This window comes from Armigeres subalbatus, chromosome 1, assembly GCF_024139115.2.
Source record: "Armigeres subalbatus isolate Guangzhou_Male chromosome 1, GZ_Asu_2, whole genome shotgun sequence".
NCBI lineage: Eukaryota > Metazoa > Arthropoda > Insecta > Diptera > Culicidae > Armigeres > Armigeres subalbatus.
The window spans coordinates 17,996,294-18,015,864 of record NC_085139.1 but is presented as its reverse complement, the minus strand read 5'-3'; the positions used below and the strand labels follow the sequence as shown (position 1 = coordinate 18,015,864).

Genomic DNA, 19,571 nt, shown 5'->3' with positions numbered 1-19,571 from the left:
GATCACCTCATGATCATTCATAAGAATGTTCTCGTTTATGTCCTTACACATATCAGGCTATGGCACGTGGCCCTTACGTGAATGGTTCAACTTCTCATAGAACTTTCGTGTGTTATAAGCGCGGTACAGTTTCTTCGTCTCTTCACGGTCTCGATCTTCCTGCTGGCGCTTTTTCCTCCGGAAAATCGAGTTTTGTCTGTTCCGCGCCTGTTTATATCGTGCCTCGTTCGCCCTTGTGCAGTGTTGCAGCAATCTCGCCCATGCTGCATTCTTCTCTTCTACTAACTGCTCACATTCGCCGTCATACCAGTCATTTCTCTGATCCGGGGGCACCATGCCAAGTGCAGCGGTTGCGGTGCTACCAATGGCTGATCGAATATCTCTCCACCCATCTTTAAGAGACGCTGCGCCTAGCTGCTCTTCCGTTGGGAGTGCTACTTCCAGCTGCTGCGCGTATTCTTGGGCTAGTCGACCATCTTGTAGCCGTCCAATGTTTAGCCGCGGCGTACGACTTCGACGCGTGTTGTACACCGTCGAGAGTTTTGAGCGCAGGCATACTGCAACGAGGTAGTGGTCGGATTCAATATTCGCACTGCGGTAAGTGCGGACGTTCGTGACATCGGAGAAGAATTTACCGTCGATTAGAACGTAGTCAATTTGGTTTTACGTTTCTTGGTTAGGTGATCTCCATGTGGCCTTGTGGATATTTTTGCGGGGAAAGAAGGTGCTTCGGACTACCATTCCGGCAGGCTGCGAAGTTTATGCATCGTTGGCCGTTGTCATTCGATACGGTGTGCGGACTATCCGGTCCGATGACCGGTCTATACATTTCCTCCCTTCCTACATGTGCGTTGATGTCACCGATGACGATTTTGACGTCCCGCAGTGGGCATCCATCGTATGTCTGCTCCAGCTGTACGTAGAACGCTTGTTTCTCATCGTCGGGTCCCCCTTCGTGTGGGCAGTGCACGTTGATGATGCTATAGTTGAAGAAACGGCCTTTAATCCTCAGCTTGCAGATCCTTGCGTTGATTGACTGCCACCTAATCAAGCATTGGCGCATCTTACCTAGCACTATGAAGCCGGTTCCCATCTCGTTGGTGGTGCCACAGCTTTGGTAGTAGGTAGCCGCTTGATGCCCGCTTTTCCACACTTTCTGTCCTGTCCAGCAAATCTTCTGCAGCGCCACGACGTCGAAGTTGCGGGGATGTAATTCATCGTAGATCATCCTGTCGCAACCTGCGAAACCTAGTGACTTGCAATTCCATGTTCCAAGCTTCCAATCGTGATCCTTTATTCGTCTCCTAGGTCTTTGCCGATTATATCGAGTCGCATTATCTCTTATATTGTTCGTAATTATTGGTTTTCCAGGCGGCTTATTGGGCCTACGCAAACATTCTGTCTCGTCGGAGGGCCGTCGTGTCAGGGATGTTTAGCGTCCCACCGAACACCAGGACTCGGGCTTGTGCGCTTTGAGTGGCACATGGTCGCTTTGGTGGGGCCTACTTGCGGATACATGCAGTTTTTTTTAGATGTTTAACAGCATCCACCACATCCTAGGCAAGCCCCACAACTCGCAGAAGGCCAGTTTTCAAGCCCTTGGACATAGTCCCTGCTGCCTTTGACCTTGACCATCCGGTACATTTTTTGAATATCCGCTACTAGAACATACTCCCATAATCGAAAGCGGAAAATGGTGGACAATAAATAACTCTGCACCACATGTCCGACCGTTAATCCAATCGTTCAGAGACACTCTAGTACTGGATAAACAAGCAGCGTCAAACACAACTCTCAACATCGTTGTAGTGTTCTCGGGTTTGAGTACGGCGTGGTGAGGTAAATAATACGTGGGTATCACGTTTTCTTCGTTGTTGACCTCGCGCATGTGGTTCATTGAAATATTTTCCTGCACGAATTCCACGTAAAGTGCTCTCAGCTGGTCCTTCAATGCAAACCGTCAGTGAAGTCTTTTCAACGCGATAGCTTTAGAATCTCCCAACTGACTAATAATCGTCAGGCGTCTCGTATTGTTGTCTTCTCGAATAATTTTCGCATAATGTCTCCTCAACTGATAACGTACTCCAGCTTCCAAAATTTAGCAACAAGCTCTCAAGTTCGATAGTGGAACAGAAATAGGTTACTATATTGGAAATCTCAACATATTTCCAGGAACGCGATGATATCAATCGGACCTGGTTCATGAAAATCCGGGTGCACCAAATCGATTCAATGTGGAAAGGCAAACTTCTGAAGGTTGACTTGGAGGATTGGCAACTCGGAGGTCAGCTTAGGTAGCACGTGGAACTGGATGTTTTCCGCATAGGATGAGATGCGGAATGATCGTGGAGCTATCATAGGCTCCATTTTCTTCGTAGATTTGACGACAGAGCATCCGATTCCAGCTACAGATAGGTGGCTGGCAATTTCAGTCAACTTCAATCGTTGAGCAAGACTTGCTGTGATGAAACAGTACTCCGAGCAGGAATCCAAAAGAACTCTTGCTAGTTGAGTATTTCCATACTTGTCCAAAAAGCGAACTAGCGCAGTCGATAACAAAACTTGTCGAGTGGCAGTGTGCATGGTGACAGGTAGGGAAACTGTGTGGTCTGTGGTGGAAGGTGGTTGTTGTGTTTGCGGAAGCGATTTTGTGATTGCGATTGGAAATGAACTTGTGGGCCGGAGGAAGATCGAGATCGAGGATCTCGTACCGCTGGGCCCTCCTGAGTGGAGGAGTGAATGGTGCTTCTTCTGGCAGTGCCGACACACGCCAGCCATGCATACTCGAACCATGTGCGATGGAGACAGACAGCTCAGACACAGCCCAAAACGTTGCACCTTCTCGTACCGCTCGGGAATTTTCATCCTCATAAATCTTTGGCACTGCAGAACAAAATGGACTTAGGTTGGAAGTTGGGACGGACACCTGCATGTGGCTTACAGCGAATTTGGGCCTCTTTCATCTCGACTTGAACTGGCCTGACTGGAGTGATTGACTGCAGTATTGCTCATTGTTTGTGTAAGAAATCCATCAGCTCCATGTATTTAGCAACTTCCGTTGAGCTATGGTGGGTTTCCCAATTTCGTTGAGTCGCAGGATCTAGTCTAGGATCTAGCCCGAGCACATCATGTGGAAGAGGATTGTGTTCCATTTCGATGTATCTTCTCCTACTTTATCCAGCATTTGCAGATTTCGCTCATATTCGCTAATAAGTTGGCTCAAAGCTTCATAGTTCTCTTTTCGTAATGGTTCCACTGCAAATAACGCATCGATATAAGACTTAACAATAAGCTTTCGACTGTGTTTGACAAGTTTAGTACTTTTCATTTAATTTCACTACGTTTTGTTATCTTTCCAGATACGTATTTCGACCTCAACTATGAGGCCGTCTTCAGTGTCTCGTACTTGATGAGACACTAAAGACGGCCTCATAGTTGAGTTCGAAATACGTATCTGCAAAGATAACAAAACGTAGTGGAATTAAATGGAAAGTACTAAACTTGTCTTAGACAGTTGAAGACATTCCACTAAAAGAGCTTAAATAATTTTTCTCAATGAGCTTTCGATTCTCATACCGTTTTTCAGCAGTTCCCAGGCGATAGTTTAATTCGCCGACTTAATCTCGATTGTCCGAATCCCCTGCAGTACTTTACCCACGAGTGACGATCTAAGATAAGTAAATTTATCTTCATCTGTAAGCTGTTTATTGCAATATCCGGATGAACAGCTGAAATACCTCAAACCTAAATCCCAACCCCGTCCATCATCAAATTACGCAATCTAACCTTGAGTCGACACGAGTATCTTGGTCTTTGTCCCTTTCCCTTACTAACTGTTGATAATACAAGGTGTTCAATAAGTTCGAATACAAATGTTTGATCATTGTGTTTGTAAGCCCAATATACATATTCTATATTAGTACTAGCTTTATGTACCCGGCCTTGCTCGGAGTTGCCAGTTTAATTCGCAGTTTTTTTCACCATCGGAATTGGAATAGGTCAAAAGGATAATTGTGTTTTCTTATTGATATTTCATCATTTGATTAAAAGAAGGTAGATTACATTTGAAAACATTGACTGATTTTGAAAATGGGATCAAACCCAAAATCGCTTTATTCCGGGCAAACGTCTATTTCTAAAGAAGGAAAAACATACACCGATGCCTTATTCCGGAAAAACGTCTATTTTAAAGAAATGATCACATTTACCGTCCAGAAGGAAACACTTTAATCATTGCTTTTCTCTGGGCAAACCATGATTTCGATGAAGTGTTGAGTTGATCGATCCCTGTCATCTTCGCCTTCTTAAGAAAAAGAATGTTTGTTCCAAATTTGGTTGAAATCGGGCAAGGTACAGAAGTTATGCTGGAACATTGGATCATTGCATACCTTGCTTTTATTTATTAATCTTGAATCATTATCATATAATTATCATACCTTTTAAAATTTGGAATAAAGGTTACTCGATTATGGATCACTATGCAATTTGATCATTCATAATCATCAATCATTAATCATATCGATCGTTAATCATTAACCATACACATAGTGTGTCAACATTTAATCACGATCGGTAATCGTTAATCATAATCCAACGGTTTTTTTCATCTATTATTCATAATCGTTAATTATTGTCAAAAATGAATTTAATCATTAATCATTATCAGTCATCATTTTCAAAAATTATAATTCATTAATCATAATCTTTAATCATAGAGTTGAATGATTTAATCATTTAATCTGCTTAGAATTGGTCCTGGGGGTCAGGAGTTACACTGAATTGCCCGTTTTCTAAAGACAACCGCTTTCCCTTTACCCTTCCTCTTTTCTCAACGGCCATTTCACCCCCTTTGTTCTCTTCTCCTAGGGATAGAAAATGTGTGTACCAAATTTGGTTGAAATCGGTACAGGGGTTCAGAAGTTACACTAAATTGCCCGTTTTCTGAACAATACCCCTCCCTTCAGACCCCTACCCCCCTTATCCAAATTTCCCTCCCGTACGATCGGCTCCTCATAGTGAATATGTGTACAAAATTTGATTGAAATCGGTCCTGGGGGTTGGGAGTTACACTGAGTTGCTCGTTTTCCAAAGACAACACCTCCCCCTATACCCTCCCCTTTTTTCCAATGACCATCCCATCCCCTTTGTTATCTTTTCCTTATGATGTAGAATGTGTGTACCAAATTTGGTTGAAATCGGTACAGGGGTTCATGATTTACTTTGAATTGCCTGTTTTCTAAACAAAACCCCTCCTCCAGACCCCTCCCCTTTCCCAAATCCCTCCCATATGATTACCTCCTCGTAGTGAATATGTGTACAAAATTTGGTTGAAATCGGTCCTGGGAGTTGAAAGTTACACAGAATTGTTCGTTTTCTGAACAAAACCCCTCCCACCACCCCTCCCCCTTTTCTACATGACCATCCCATCCCTTTGTTAACTTCCTCTGAGGATAGAGAATGTCTGTACCAAATTTGGTTGAAATCGGTCCTGGGAGTTGAAAGTTACACAGAATTGTTCGTTTTCTGAACAAAACCCCTCCCACCGCCCCGCCCCCTTTCCTACATGACCATCCCTCCCCTTTGTTAACTTCCTCTGAGGATAGAGAATGTCTGTACCAAATTTGGTTGAAATCGGTCCTGGGAGTTGAAAGTTACACAGAATTGTTCGTTTTCTGAACAAAACCCCTCCCACCACCCTCCCCTTTTCTACATGACCATCCCACCCCTTTGTTAACTTCCTCTGAGGATAGAGAATGTCTGTACCAAATTTGGTTGAAATCGGTCCTGGAGTTGAAAGTTACACAGAATTGTTCGTTTTCTGAACAAAACCCCCCCCACCACCCCTCCCCCTTGTCTACATGACCATCCCACCCCTTTGTTAACTTCCTCTGAGGATAGAGAATGTCTGTACCAAATTTGGTTGAAATCGGTCCTGGGAGTTGAAAGTTACACAGAATTGTTCGTTTTCTGAACAAAACCCTCCCACCACCCTCCCCTTTTCTACATGACCATCCCACCCCTTTGTTAACTTCCTCTGAGGATAGAGAATGTCTGTACCAAATTTGGTTGAAATCGGCCAAGTGGTTCAGAAGTAGTTAGCGAACATACATACATAGATTGGTTTTTATATATATAGAAGAAGATAGAAGAAGAAGAAGAAGAAAGATTGGTGTCAGCGTTAGCGGTATATATACGCTCTCGGATGTGTGTGGTGTTGACATTCTGTCACTTGTTGTTTGTTTATTACGCGCGTTGAAAATGGATTGGGGCATCATGAATAGCTTTTTTTGGAGGTCAAAATCATTGCGGTGTATTACAAAACTGAGGTTTTGATGACGATTGATGCCCCCAGTGGTCCGGTGAAAAGACGGAGATAAGCCCTACGTGTTCCAATAGGACGATAATCCGTTATACACGGAAATTGCGATTTTAGCCTTTTTGGACAAAACATTGCGACTTCCCAGCTTCCCGTATTTGAACCCTCTTAACTTTTTTGTTTGGTCATTTATTATGTTAAAGCTGTACGAATACAAGGTCAGTAACTTGGACCAATTCAAGACGTAATTCTCAAAATCTGGAACGAAATGCCCATGCAGACCGTACGTGCCGCTTGCGATGGGCTTTAGAAACGTTTGAAGCTCGCGAAGAAGTATAAAATAGAAGTCATTCCTAAAGAAATGTTATAAACGTTCCTTATAAACAATACTTCCAATGAAATGCAACCGGGAAAAGAAATAATTTAATCTCAATTTTTAAACATTTTTTGAAAGTGTATTCGAACTTATTGAACACCCTGTATGTAAGATAATATCGATTGTAAATCTCATTAAGAGTCTCGGCTCCGTTAAGTGTTATACACGCTTGAGCCTGTCAAATAAACGCAATAGATATAAAAAAAGCTGTTTATTGCGGTGTATCAAGCTTTGGAACATGTCCCGGAAAGTTACCCAGTCCCGGATTTTGCCGCCGTAACTTGGTAAGCGAATCTCCAGAAGCTTGACTGATGATTGGCCAGTTGAAGCCGCTATGATCGTGGCCACGGATGATGCAAAGACGACTTTAACTCACAATAGGTGTCTTCAGCCTGCTGGATAGTAGCACTGTGATCCTACTGTCGCTGCTGCTGCCGCTGCTGCTGCCGCCAAGCGAGCTTTCAATTCCGCTGGGTTATCCTTGGAATCCGCCACCTCTCTTCCATCAGCTTCCTCTGTCAGTAGGGTAAGACGGTATAATGCGCCCCACCTGGCCAAAACGCCCCACTTTGATTTCTAGAAAACTATAACTAACTAAGGGTCAAAATCTGTTGGTACCTATAAATATTTGTAAAACCATCATCCTATGTGAATATGTATATGGGAGTATTTTTGTATTACGTAATAAAAATAATAGAAAAATACAAAAAGTTACAGTTTTGATGTAACTTTCAATATTTGTTTGCTCAACATTCTGGAGCGATGCTAGCATACTGTCCACAAAAATTGCACTGGAACACTCAGTTGGGCAACCAAATAACTTTTCTCAGTGGTTAATATGATATAAAATTGCTTCCATCTTTAAAAATGTAACGTTTTTCAAAAATATGTTTCACTGGTCAAAACGCCCCAGTGTAGGCAGGACGATATGCCCTTACCAACTGGACACAAGCGCAGCGAGCTTGCAGCAGTTGCTACCAAATTATATGGAAACTTTTGAAATGTAATTCCAACCTGCTTAAATGGACTTATGTTGGTTTTTTAATGTCAAGCACATAAGGATTTATAACCTTTATATTATGAGAATGATAAAATACTAATGAAGGGCTATGAAACGTCTCTGGTTAAGGTGGGGCGTATTGCCCAGGCACTTCTTGAAATCAATTTTTTCACGACTTTTCAAAAAAGCTTTATTACGTGTTATTTGGAATATTTTTGTATGACTACTCACGGGCAATAAATTTGCGACTTCCTGGACTACCAAATAACACAAAGTTTCCTTAAATTGCATTGAAAAGTAAAAAGTTATCAAGGAGTTGCCTTAGGGGGGGCATATTATACCGTCTTACCCTATTTCGATCTTTCTTCGCAGCACATACATTTTCTACATCTCCTCCTCCAAGATTTGAATTCTTGCTTCAGTTTGTGCTTCATGTTTTTTCCGCTCGAACCTAGTGGTGAACATTTTCACGCCTTCGAAGATACTTCGAACCTGACGTTGTTGTTAGCTCCTTTAGGTCACTCGAATTTTTTGTATATCACTCTCGAACCACTTCACTAAGGGTACTTCACTAAGGGTGTTCTTCGTTCGCGTTATATGCACTTTCTATAGCATTCAAATTCACTAGCACTTATCACTCGAAATCCGCGCTCGCGATTCACTTCGATAGCCTACAAATGACAGAAGAAAGATCGACCAAAATTGACTGCATCGAGGGGAGCCAACCAGGTGGAAGCCGAAGCAAAAACATAGCCAGCAGAATCAATTGAACCGTCAATTGAACTCCGGGATCGTTTCGCATGCAAATCAAAGAGTTATTTCAACCACCATTTTATTAAAATTCCCACCTTCTTTTGGCGCCTCATGGATGGCGATTCCATAATTCACATGCAGCTCAACTTTCCTGCCCTTTATCGGTCTCTCGGTGCCAGCAGATTTGTCACACTCGCATCCACAATCCAATCCTACTTCCGTCGTTCAGCGTTAGTTGTTGGTCTCCGTAATCAAATTAGCTATGGTTCAGCAGCATCCACAGTCTTTGCTCGGTAGAGCCACTTCGCAAGATGGCGGATTTCGATCAGCCACCATTCTATTGTTCAAATTCCAAAGACCGGTAGATTATTGTCCACATCACACTTTTATTGTCCAACAGTCGATCGTCCAACGGTAATCTGGCTCGAAGGACCAATGTTTTCTCACATATTCGGAGCCGTTGGGGAAAATATTGTTTCGGACTTGCACTAAAAGTCGCGGCGCAGATTATTAGATAAAAAGGACCAGTTTATTAAGAATAATCAATCAATCAGTTGCTACAACGTTTTATTGCACTCGACCGCATTGAAAAGGGATCGCCTCGATGAGATGTGGTTGGCGGTTTGATTTGGACTATCTGCCGAAAGCAAAAAAGACGATCAGTGGCGATCGTTCCTAGATCTGTTGCAGGATATCTGATATTTTGCTTTCCATCACGAGGCTGTGTTCTTTCTTGTAGATAGAAAACATTGGCCCATCAAGCCAGATGCACAGGCAGTTTTTCTCCCTCCCAAATTATTTCAATCATTTGGTGGATTTTTTTTCGTTCAGTTGTCCATTTCCAACTCGTAGAAGTTCGGACTGGCGCCGTTGCGCTTTTCTTGCGCATGTTGTTGATCGTTTTGTAGAAATTCCGCGCGTTGTTTCTGGCAAAGCTTTCCTCTACCGTATCCACGTTTCTTTCGCTGCGCTGGTGGATTTTTTCCCAGCTGCCCTTAGTTCTCTATATCGTTTTTATTTGGCCATGTAGCCGCTACGAGCTACGGGTCATGGCATGGTTTTTCTTATCTGTTGATTATTGGCACTCCACATCAAGCTAGCCTTTCCGTTGGTTGTGTGATACCAAAGTACCTCTGTGGCCTTTGTTTTGACTGCCTCGTTGACTTGTTGCCACAATGCGTTCAGAATTTCTACAGCTGTGTCGTTCGTCGAACTCATGAGTGAATTGCTTCGCAACGCCTGTATGTTCAGCTGCATGGTTCCCTCACGCCTAGAACCGGTGATGTTGAACAGCCTTGTGCGAATCTTACATACCACCAGATAGTGGTCAGAAACGATATTTGGGTCTCGGAAGGTCCTCACATATGTGAGATTGGAGAAATGTCGACCGTCCCCCAAAACATGATCGATTTGAGAACACAAAATAGGTGCTACTGATAGCCATTCCTCTGGCTGCGGTATAGTTGACTAGCCTCAGGCCGTTGTTATTGGTAGGTGCGTGGAGGCTTTCCTTTCCAATGACTGCACAGAAGAACTCTTCTCCTACGTTATGTACATTTGCGTCACCGATGATGAATTTCCCGTCGCGTTTTGGGCTTTCTCTGTAGGTCTTGTCTAGACGCTCATCCTTTACATCAAAGGGTTTGTTGTTGGTTGGTGCGTATGGTTTGCTCAAGCTGTAGTTGAAGAGCTTTCCCTTGCCTCAAAACACAGATATGATTACTTACCGGTCTTCACCTAATGATTCGACGTTGCTGCTAACCACCAGTGTATTAAATGTGAAACTTAAATAAGGTACCCGCAACTTGGCCCACAGAGCGGAATTCGCGTTCTCCTGTTCCTCGCCATTGAACCTCCTGAAACGCTGCAATTTCCGTTTCGACCGTCTCGAGCAAGAAGTGTTACTCGTTTAGGTTCTAACATGGTCCTAACCTTCCAAGTACCGAGTTTCCAATCAGTTACCATTAAACATTGTCGTATCATTTGCCAATTGTTCATTCCGGTATTCTTGATTACATTTTCCGTGGTTGATTGTTTGTTTTTAGGTATGCCGCCTTATCAGGGCTGCGATACGCAGACGTGACACCGTATTCTTCTTCGGTCGTCACTGATAGCCTGGCGCTGTTTTGGGCCGCTCCTAACATTGGGAACAGACGCTAATGCAGGTTTGATTAAAATCCTCTCACTCCAGGACTAGGCTAATGCGCTCAAAAGAGGTACACGGTCTGTTTCCATGAGAAACTCTTTGTAATTTCCACGAAAAAATTTTCAGAGTTTCCGCGGAAGACTATTTAAAATGTGGGTTTCAACAAAAATTGTTTGGATTTAATTTAAAATTCCTTGGAATGTGCAAGCGTTTAAAAAAAATCTATGAAAAATTCTTTGGAAATACTTCGAGGAATTTTCCGTAAATTGCGCAATTTTCACGGAAAAATTTTTAGTATTTAAAAAACTTAAAATGAACATTTGGGTGGAAGGGTAATCGATTGGCCAAATGACGTTTTCTGAAAACCATTAGTCATCTAGCTGAATTCCATTCGGCCAAATTGAAAGTTTGTCCGAAACGATAATAAGGTCGAAAATGTAATTTGGCCGAAAGTGACATTCAGTTGAAAGAGAAAATCGGCTAAACAGGTAGTTCGGAAAATGCTGTTTGGTCAAAATGGTCGTTTGATTTAATATGTCGTTTGCCCGAATAGATCATTTGGCCGAAAATGCCGTTTGGTAGAAATGGTATTTTGGCAGTAAAGAGCCATTCTGCTCGAAAATGTCCTTTCTTGTCAAACGGCATTTCCGGCCAAACTACTTTTTCGGCCAAATGACGAGTCCAGCCGAACGACGCTTTCGGCAGAATGTCCATTTCGGCCAAATGTTCTTTTCTGTCAAACGACCATTTTGATCAACCGAGGGGTGGGATGGCAGGATAGTTCACCTCGCTTAGCAGGGACATGGTTCATCTCCGGCAGGGTCCTGATGGAAGCCTTCTTCTGGATTTCCTGAAATTCCGCCCGCTTCGGACAGCCTTTCGTAGTGACCCGATGTTCATAGCCGCAGTTGACGCTGACGAACTTGGGATCGGGTCGTCTTGCCGTTATTTTGTGGATGGCGACAGGCTTGAGGCCGCAACCCTCCATCTTGGCAATGAGCTCCTTTTTATTCATCTCGTAGAGTCCATGCTGTAAAGCCATGTATGTAGTACTCATACTTGTGATTCTGAGGGAACCTCATGACAGACTTGTGGTGACATTTGTTTGTCGGCATTACCATCACACCTTTTCTGCAAAGCCGGAATTTGCAGCGTAGGCCTCTGGAAATTGAATGTCGCAGCTTTGCTGACGTAGGCCACCCGTACCGTCTAGTCAAGTAGGGTTCTTCTCTCTCCTTCGAATTTAGGGAGCCAAATATTTATTAGGTAATATTAAAGCCAGTTGTAAATTAACGCTGTTGTTTATCCATTCCCTAGGATCCTTCACCTTCACCTACAACCGAGGTCATGGGGAGTGCAAGAACCCGATTTCGAAGATGGACATGTGCACGGAGGACAGCAGGTTACTGTTGAACTTCCAGGCGTGTCCTGACGTTCCGGGCACGGAGAGCACAGGTAACAGAAGCATCAAGTCCGATTTTACCAAACATAATAATTCTAATCTCAAAAACCAAAATAGTGGAAGAACTGACCTGCCTGGCCGGGTGGAAGGATGGTAATGCCCGGTATCTCGTCGGACTGGTGTCGCACAACCATGCCATCTCTAATGAGGACCGGTACAGGTGTTTTGTGTACGACAAGATCAGTGGATCAGGTAGGATAAGTTGTTAGACATTTAAATTCGAACCCATAAATGATCCTGTTCATAATAAATAATTAAAGGTGCACCGAATGCCGACGCCGAATACAAGCTGGCCCAGTCTGGAGACGCCACCTGTAACGGACTGGAGAGTGCCGAAGTCGGTTCACGCATCATGACCCTGAAGCGTGCTCCAATGACCGAGCGGTGCGATTTCCCGGCCTGGTTCAAAGGGCCCCGCCATTGGCATGCGCTGATGGGAAACGCTAACTTCATATTCCATCAGAGGTAAGTGAATTGCGCAAGCATGATATAGCATGCCGTTAGGCTTATCGTCCCGAGCATTTGCTTAATTGATCGCTACTTATCCCACAGCGATGGATCGTTGCACATTGTGAAGCCAAGTGGGTACATGGAAGCGCGAGCACTATGCGAGCAGATCAACAAACAGACGGCCACCGAGATGATGGCCGTCGTTCATCACACGACTGGATGGTGAGTAACGAAAATCTCAGCTCAATTAGACTTAATTGACGATTGATTGTCCCCGTTCTCTTTCTAGCACTTCTGGGTACATGTGTGTAATGTTCTATCGACGAGATACTCACGTAGCTGAGCTACAGATGGGAACGCCCGCAGCTAGGTTAGAGGATGCGTGTACGACTGAAAATTTCGACGTGCATCGGACGCCGTTTGTTACTTTATTAGGTAATTGAGCGCAGCACGTAACCGAGACCAGCCAATCTAGACTAATCAAATTTATTGCGTCTTCAATCTTCCCCGAACCCGAACAGCTAATAACCCCGAGACTCAGATCTGTCCAATGGAAGGATACTACTCAATTAAAGGTTTCCTCATTCCTTCATCGACGATTTCAAGGCACAAACGAAATCACAACAACAAGAGCCGGATGCACCGGCATCGGGAAGTGGTCAGCTTCCGCAACCAGGAAAGTGCGGAAGGCTACTACAGCAGTCTGGAGAAGCGGAAAGCTTTCTCGCGTATGAGGCGGACAGCTGCGACGCAGCCTAGTGATAATGTCACACAAGACTTTTACAGTTTAGGTGAGTTGTCGCTGTCGTCGTCTTTGGCCAACGTACTGTTAGAGTTGCGTAATGCCAATCCAAACATTTATTTTTTCCAGATTCTACCCGAGCTCGTAGAGAAACAATGGGATGTAATATTAATCACAATACCAACAGACGTTTATTCATAGGATGTAACGAGAACACTGTAATAGAAGTTAAGCCAAAATGTAAAAACGACGAAGACGAAAGTGAGTTTCCTTATGCCCACCCTATGGCATTCGTCGTACCCCCTCCAGCGGGTGTTGATTGATTCGTTTTCCGTGTTTTTCCAGCGTACACCTGCCATGGCCACTGGCAGGAGAACCAAACGACGTTCATCATTGCGAAGCACCTGAGCTCGCAGCATGGCGTCTGCATCAGCTACGTGCCAATCGAGGGAAACCAGGTGCAGGTGTATGTGGGCGATTCGTGCCATCGGCCCGGAATGCAGCAACAGCAGCAGCAGCACCCGCAGGCCGGCCAGTGGAGCTATGGAGGCGCCGGGTCGGCAGCTGGTGCATCATCGTCGTCAGCGACGGGTGGTGGAGGCAATGGTGGCTTTGGGGGAGGTGGCACCAGCACCATTCATAAGACTATGGCAAACGTTACCGTTATAGGTGAGTACAGTTTGGGGACTGGGTGGAATGGATACGCTGGGAAGGATTTAGATGTTTGTCTTTTCTGATGGCGAGAAAGTGCTCATCAAAAAATAAAGTGAGAGGATTTTGCTCAACAAATATTTGGAAGGGTCACACAAATTTTGTTACTATGCAAGAAACAAAACTTAAATATTATCTTCATAGCATGCTTTTTCCATTATGAATTAGAAAGAACCCTTACTATGTAAGTCGCATTTCGCCAAAGATTGTAATTGTCCATGAAAAATTAAATAACAAACGAATTGAGGTAATCGCTTGGTGCGATTCCGAATGGAATCCCGCTGGATTCCGAATGGAATCCCGTCGGATTCCGAAATAATTTCCGTCGGATTCCGAATGAAATTCCGTCGGATTTAAAATGTAATCCCGTCAGATTCCGGATAGAACCCTGCTGGATTTCGGATGTCATTCTGTCGGATTTTGGATGGATTCCTGTTGGGATTCCGAATGAATTCCCGTTGGATACGGATGCAATCCCGTCAGAGTCCGCATGGAATTCCCTCATAATCCGGATGGAATCCCGTCGGAATCCAGGTGAAATCCCGAAGAATTCCGGATGGAATTCCGTCGGATTCCTAATGGAATCTTGTCGGATTCCGAATGGAATCCCGTCGGATTCGGAATGAAATCCCGTCGGATTCCGAATTAATTTCTATTTCCGTTGGATTCGGGATGGAATCCCGTCGATTTCCGAATGGAATCCCGCTGGCTTTCGGATGTAATTCTGTCGGATTTTGGATGAAATCCCGTTGGATACGGATGCAATCCCGTCAGAATCCGCATGGAATCCCGTCATAATCCGCATGGAGTTTCGTCATAATCCGCATGAAATTCCGTCAGATTCCGGATGGAATCCCGTCAGAATCCTAGTGGAATCTGATTCATTGGAATCCCTTTGGAATCCGGATGGAATCCCTTTGGAATCCGGATGGAATCCCGTCGAAATTCAGGTGAAATCCCGCAGAATTCCAGATGGAATCCCGTCGGATACCGAATGAAATCCCGTAGGATTCCGAATTGAATTCCGTCGGATTCCGAATGGAATTCTGTCGGATTTAGAATATAATCCCGTCAGATTCCGGATGGAATCCTGTTGGATTCAGGATGGAATCCCGTCGGATTCGGAATGGAATCTCGTCGGATTCGGAATGGAATCCCGTCGGATTCCGAATGGAATCCCATCGGATTCCGAATGGAATCCCGTCGGATTCCGAATGGAATCCCGTCGGATTCCAAATGGAATCCCGTCGGATTCCAAATGGAATCCCGTCGGATTTCGAATGGAATCCCGTCGGGCTCCGAATGAAATCCCGCCGGATTCCGAATGGAATCCCGTCGGATTCCGAATGGAATCCCGTCGGATTCCGAATGGAATCCCGTCGGATTCCGAATGGAATCCCGTCGGATTCCGAATGGAATCCAGTCGGATTCCGAATGGAATCCAGTCGGATTCCGAATGGAATCCAGTCGGATTCCGAATGGAATCCAGTCGGATTCCGAATGGAATCCAGTCGGATTCCGAATGGAATCCAGTCGGATTCCGAATGGAATCCAGTCGGATTCCGAATGGAATCCAGTCGGATTCCGAATGGAATCCAGTCGGATTCCGAATGGAATCCAGTCGGATTCCGAATGGAATCCAGTCGGATTCCGAATGGAATCCAGTCGGATTCCGAATGGAATCCAGTCGGATTCCGAATGGAATCCAGTCGGATTCCGAATGGAATCGAGTCGGATTCCGAATGGAATCGAGTCGGATTCCGAATGGAATCGAGTCGGATTCCGAATGGAATCCAGTCGGATTCCGAATGGAATCCAGTCGGATTCCGAATGGAATCCAGTCGGATTCCGAATGGAATCCCGTCGGATTTCGAATGGAATCCTTCGATTCCGGAATGGAACTCGTCGATTCCGAATGGAATCCCGTCGGATTCCGGAATGGAATCCCATCGGATTCCGAATGGAATCCCGTCGGATTCCGAATGGAATCCCGTCGGATTCCGAATGGAACTCGTCGGATTCCGGAATGGAATCCCGTCGGATTCCGAATGGAATCCCGTCGGATTCCGGAATGGAATCCCGTCGGATTCCGAATGGAATCCCGTCGGATTCCGGAATGGAATCCCGTCGGATTCCGAATGGAATCCCGTCGGATTCCGAATGGAATCCGTCGGATTCCGAATGGAATCCCGTCGGATTCCGGAATGGAATCCCGTCGGATTCCGAATGGAATCCGTCGGATTCCGAATGGAATCCCGTCGGATTCCGGAATGGAATCCCGTCGGATTCCGAATGGAATCGCGTCGGATTCCGAATGGAATCCCGTCGGATTCCGGAATGGAATCCCGTCGGATTCCGAATGGAATCCCGTCGGATTCCGAATGGAATCCCGTCGGATTCCGAATGGAATCCCGTCGGATTCCGAATGGAATCCCGTCGGATTCCGAATGGAATCCCGTCGGATTCCGAATGGAATCCCGTCGGTTCCGGAATGGAATCCCGTCGGATTCCGAATGGAATCCCGTCGGATTACGAATGGAATCCCGTCGGATTACGAATGGAATCCCTGTCGGATTCCGAATGGAATCCCTGTCAAATTCCGAATGGAATCCCGTCGGATTTCGAATGGAATCCCGTCGGATTCCGAATGGAATCTCGTCGGATTCCGAATGGAATCTCGTCGGATTCCGAATGGAATCCCGTCGGATTCCGAATGGAATCCCGTCGGATTCCGAATGGAATCCCGTCGGATTCCGAATGGAATCCCGTCGGATTCCGAATGGAATCCCGTCGGATTCCGAATGGAATCCCGTCGGATTCCGAATGGAATCCCGTCGGATTCCGAATGGAATCCCGTCGGATTCCGAATGGAATCCCGTCGGATTCCGAATGGAATCCCGGTCGGATCCCGAACGGAATCCCTGTCGGATCCCGAATGGAATCCCTGTCGGATTCCGAATGGAATCCCGTCGGATTCCGAATGGAATCCCGTCGGATTCCGAATGGAATCCCGTCGGATTCCGAATGGAATCCCGTCGGATTCCGAATGGAATCCCGTCGGATTCCGAACGGAATCCCGTCGGATTCCGAACGGAATCCCGTCGGATTCCGAACGGAATCCCGTCGGATTCCGAACGGAATCCCGTCGGATTCCGAATGGAATCCCGTCGGATTCCGAATGGAATCCCGTCGGATTCCGAATGGAATCCCGTCGGATTCCGAATGGAATCTCGTCGGATTCCGAATGGAATCCCATCGGATTCCGAATGGAACCCCGTCGTAATCCGAATGGAATCCCGTGGGATTCCGAATGGAATCCCGTCGGATTCCGAATGGAATTCCGTCGGATTTCGAATGGAATCCCGTCGGATTCCGAATGGAATCCCGTCGGATTTCGAATGGAATCCCGTCGGATTCCGAATGGAATCCCGTCGGATTCCGAATGGAATCCCGTCGGATTCCGAATGGAATCCCGTCGGATTCCGAATGGAATCCCGTCGGATTCCGAATGACTTGCGACATTCGGAAATGGGAGAAAATGCGATTGTCGCGAGAGCTCAGTTCGGTTTTCAACTGGATCTACAAAAATATTATTTTTTCTGATTGTCATCATTATACTTCCACTGGGATTAAGGCACAACTTATTTACGTAGAGCTCAGCTTTTTGATTTTCCGCAGAATTTCCACAAATCTAACAACATCTGTATTTTTTTCGTAGGCAAATGCGGCGACACAAGCACATCGATAACGCTACACTACCGTTACTACAAGGGCTGGATGATTCTCACTGCATTATCGATACTGCTGTTAAACTTTACTCTTAGATGATCACATTGTAAATTGCAATGATTGGCATTTGGCGTTTAGCAGATCTGATGGTACGGCTACTAAATTGGTAAGACGTTGCGTCAGAGGCAAAACTGAGCATGGAGCTGGATTTAACTGGACTATATTCGTACGACAGAACACACTTGCATTCAACACAAATAAAAACCTACTACTGTCAACGGTTAAACCTATCAGAAGAAAAAAAAATGATGTACATCCCCGCACTGTACAAAGTGATTTAGTATGATACAAGTGAAGACAAATTTAGAACCCAAATAAACTTATGATTTTTTATTGTTTTATCCCTTTGGTTTTATTTATATCTACATTTAAAAACAAACTCCCTGCGAAGAACACAGAAAAAGCGAACAAATCTTCCTTTCTCGAATCGGTTTCACTTAAGTGATGATTTAGCGTAAGTAAGCATATTATGTATACAAAGAATGTCGGTGAGATAGAACAGAATGAGAATTGAGTAAAACCCTTTATAAATCGTACCAGGAGGGATCGGTGAGAATGAAGAGCGCCAAAATCATCCGACAGACCTCCACTTGGGCGCCATGAGTATCGTCAGTGCAGGCACAAACTACATACAAACTTCTGAAGAAAAAGCCCTATAGTCAATATACTCTTGTAACGAAATAATCGAGATAGACGCAGAAGCATAACCTCTATTGAATGTGATCGTTGTGATTGAGAACCTTCTTGATACCTGTGCTTTTGTTGGAAATGTCTCCCTTATTCCTTGTACGGACTCTAATGAAAATATTACCCCGTTAACTTAAAGTCGAAAGCCTTTCAATGTTGTATATTATTCGGTTTCGTTTTGGCTCGGTAATTGAATTCTTAAGCAAATTTTTCGTACCTCCCCTAGAACACGGACACACAGAAACACAAAACACACTTCCAGCACCCTCTCGTGTATTTTATATTAAAATCACACATACACACACAGACACACCCACAACTACACTTTGTTTACTAATTCGAATGAAAGCAGAAAAATGCAACAAAATAAAAAGAAACTTTAAACACAACTGCGAATTAATGAAGTCAACGAATCACATTGCGCTTACGGTACTCCGACATGAGGACGAGGAAGAAGACAGTCAAATAGGTCGAAGAAGAATGTTAAAAATACCGAAAAAAGAGAAGGCGAAGCAAATGTATAAAGCATATTATGGAACTATTCGTTTTTCTCTTGAATTATGTATCCAAGGTTTCCTAAGCGAGAGATGAAGAAGATGAGTAAAATTACAACTAGAAACAAGTGATGCGGTATAAACAGTGCATGTACATGCGTACTAAAAAAAAGCTACCAACGGGATGAAATGGGGTGAGGGAAATGAAATCGAACGGAAGCAACCGGAAACGGCAGTTCGTGGGAGAGCGAGTGAGATTATTGCATGGATTGGTTTGGGGCGCATGGAAGCTGGTCGAGGGTTGAGCGAGAAGCGAACATCGTCGAAGGCCGGTACGAGAATGCAAGCAACTGATGTTTTTAAGCAGACGAAAACAGAACTACAAGCAAGTACTCTAGGCTTTTTAAATTAAATTAAATTATCAACAGTATAACAGATTTGATATTTTTTTGTGTAAGTACTTAAAACCAAAAGAATAAAGCGCATTATGTTTTTTTTTCGAAAAGATGTGAAACATGTTGGTGTTACGTGGAGACTGATTGTGAAAGACCGTCCCTGACTGTTGTGCTGATTTTCACTTCTCCAATTGTCATGCTGAGATTTGTAGGTAGAAAAGTCATATTGAAAGGCAAGACTTCCTTTTCA

The 19,571-nt window shown here is 44.6% G+C and overlaps 1 protein-coding gene across 2 annotated transcripts in view; it reads left to right on the top strand.

Annotated features, from left to right (window-relative positions):
* The window catches only part of LOC134222341 (uncharacterized), an 86,465-nt gene extending 68,379 nt beyond the window's left edge, over window positions 1–18,086 (top strand). For both annotated transcript variants that reach the window (XM_062701509.1, XM_062701503.1), the window contains exons 6-14: window positions 11,909–12,046; window positions 12,111–12,245; window positions 12,314–12,518; window positions 12,606–12,725; window positions 12,793–12,938; window positions 13,025–13,294; window positions 13,375–13,506; window positions 13,591–13,914; window positions 17,675–18,086. In XM_062701509.1, coding sequence (XP_062557493.1) covers window positions 11,909–12,046; window positions 12,111–12,245; window positions 12,314–12,518; window positions 12,606–12,725; window positions 12,793–12,938; window positions 13,025–13,294; window positions 13,375–13,506; window positions 13,591–13,914; window positions 17,675–17,784 — 1,580 coding nt within the window. In that variant the 3' untranslated portion in view covers window positions 17,785–18,086. The remainder of the gene's footprint in view (window positions 1–11,908; window positions 12,047–12,110; window positions 12,246–12,313; window positions 12,519–12,605; window positions 12,726–12,792; window positions 12,939–13,024; window positions 13,295–13,374; window positions 13,507–13,590; window positions 13,915–17,674) is intronic.
* The last annotated feature ends 1,485 nt before the right edge of the window (window positions 18,087–19,571 follow it).